General features: G+C 38.6%; 1 protein-coding gene across 1 annotated transcript in view; it reads left to right on the plus strand.

Annotated features, from left to right (window-relative positions):
- Positions 1 to 2,428, plus strand: part of LOC101855034 — a 3,269-nt gene extending 841 nt beyond the window's left edge. The window contains exons 2-3 of the mRNA XM_005102703.2: positions 463 to 517; positions 2,158 to 2,428. Coding sequence (XP_005102760.1) covers positions 463 to 517; positions 2,158 to 2,209 — 107 coding nt within the window. The 3' untranslated portion in view covers positions 2,210 to 2,428. The remainder of the gene's footprint in view (positions 1 to 462; positions 518 to 2,157) is intronic.
- Positions 2,429 to 2,699: the final 271 nt, after the last annotated feature.

A 2,699-nucleotide genomic window follows, 5' to 3' on the forward strand; every position in this document is an offset into this window, starting at 1 on the left:
ATAGATAGATAGATAGATAGATAGATAGATAGATAGATAGATAGATAGATAGATAGATAGATAGATAGATAGATAGATAGATAGATTTGTCTATCGTGCTTTTATGGAGAAGCATTTTATTTTGCTTGCTTATTCGATGTACATGTACATTTTTGCCTATAGTATATTTCAATTTGGCTATACCTGTGTAATTATCATTAACCCTTAATTTTGTTGGCGAAAGGACAGTCCCAGTTTCTATAATCACAAAAAAATCAGCATTCTCTTGCGTAGGCTGTTTTTTATGCAAAGTAAAACTAAGCTGGAGCCTCATTCTAGATTATTTATTCAAAGTCCTCATTAATAGTGCACCAAATGAAGGTAAGCTACAGACTGGCTGCCGGGAATGATCCTATTGCTGCATTGTTTCAGCACGTTCAACCAACCTCATGTATGGTTTGTTTCTTTCTATTTTTCTTTCAGCGATGCCCTCTGGTATTGGTGGTAACAACATTGGTGTTTATCAGACCTCATATTTGTGAGTTGATAACAATAATTGCATTTACTTAGCGCATATTCACGCTTTACAGCATGCTCTACGCGCTTCACAACAATCGTTACCCTAGCAGACCGTAGAACACAACTCAGAAATATTCTGTGCTTCCCGGAAAGCATACAAAGCAGGCTGAGGATTTCACGCTCTCAAACATTCACTGTCTTAACCCGGATAACCATTGCCACCTGGGTGAAGTAAGGAAAATTCTTGTTAAGTGCCTTTCCGACGGACACAACATCGGACCCCAGACGGGAGTCAAACCCACGACCCACCGACGATACAAAATTTACATTCTTTGCTGAAAATAGTCAATCTTGCTAGTTTTCACTTGCTCGGGTTCACTCTTTTAAAATCGAATGCAATGTTGGAATATACTCGTAGCTTCTCCTTTATTCAATAAGTTGTGTTAACTCAAGTTGTGCCTTGTTTTATCATCTGAAAACATGCTTGTCCAACGTACTTTGACGTTATGTAACAAGGTAATTCTAGAGTTAACTTAACTGAGTCAAAGAACAATAAAGTGTTTTGTTGTTTTTCTTTCGTTTAAATAATAAATATTTTGCAACCATATGGGCATATCTTAGATCAGAGCAGTAGACCAGATTATAAAATGTATTTTTTAAGGTAGCCTGTCGATCATTGACCGCTACAAACAACTATTCCAAATGGGAATACGAAAGGAGTTGGATTCCCCGAATTTTTTATTCATAAAATTCAATTTAAAATAACTTGGATTCAACGAACACATAAATGAGCCAGCTCGGATTTAACGGAGTCGCTTGCAGGGTGGTAAACTGTTTTATGCTACCAATCAGTGACCTCCTTTCATAGCAACATACCTGTTGTTAGCATGCATCCATGGTTTAGCATGTGTCGGCCGGTCGGACGGGTGGCCAGCACACGTGTGAAGTGTGACTGTGTGTGCATGTGTTGATCGTTTTAAACAGTGTGTGCTTGGTAGAGTTCAGTGTATTTTCCGGGAATGTTCTTGCATTTCTTCGGCATCAAGCATTGACTGGAGATGCTTCTCATTTGAAGCCAAACTACATTTAGTTGAGAAAACTGAATACAGTATACATACATGCTCGATGCCTGTAATTATCTATACCAAAACCTCATGTTTGCTACAAGGAACACTCGGATTCAAAGAAATTGAAGGCCAGGGCAGACAACCTTGTTGAATCCGAGTTCCACTGTATTACAGACAGCAGCTCATTTTATAATGTCAGTCAAAAGTCAAAAGAATAGGAGGAGGGTACTGGTTGGATGTGGTAGCCTGTGGTTTTTTGTGAGCGATATCCAGGTCAGGAAAGTTGTGTCCTTTCTTATGTCAGAATGGCGGGCTCATTTCCTGCATTAAAATGGGGCGGGGCACTTGTAACTCGGAATCAGGTAATCTTTTATTTGATGCCGTTTTCCTCAACATCATTGAGCAACATACCAGTTGGCTATTACTAGGATATGACTCCTGTTTTGACTATACCATCATGTCCTCAAACATTTATGAACTTGTTAATGCTGTGTGAGTGTTTGCATACAAGCTTGAATTTTGCTTGTAGCTCTGCTGTACATTTACAACACCAGGGACAGGTTTATAATCATTCACTTTGTCTCTTTTTCAGTAACGCTTCGAAACTGAAAAAGCTTAAAAGGGCGTTGGAATGCTTGCAATAGATAGAGCAGGAAGATGAGAACAGCACTTCCACCGACCAGTGTCCACGTTTATGAATACTACTTGCCACGTGTGTGTGTGACATGGCTACTTTTAGATAAGATAACATAAGGATAATCTTTACTGTCCCTACACTAGCCATTTGTTTGGTGTTTATACACACACACACATACACACACACACACACACACACACACACACACACACACACGCATACAAACACACACACACACACACACACACACACACACAATCATACACACATGTATATATACATGCATACACAATATACTTTCTCACATCTTTCTCCTCCAAATACATGTACACATACAATCTAAACACACAGAAACAGACCCACAGTCTCGTACGCAAGATATGAATGAACAATTGTTAGCAATAATAATGGTAAAGCTACGTACATTTTCATTAGCGCTAATATAATATTCGAATTAAGAGCATAATAATGTAGTTTCTTTGCAACGGTGTTTAATC

The sequence above is a fragment of the Aplysia californica genome, unplaced genomic scaffold (genome assembly GCF_000002075.1).
Source record: "Aplysia californica isolate F4 #8 unplaced genomic scaffold, AplCal3.0 scaffold00335, whole genome shotgun sequence".
NCBI lineage: Eukaryota > Metazoa > Mollusca > Gastropoda > Aplysiida > Aplysiidae > Aplysia > Aplysia californica.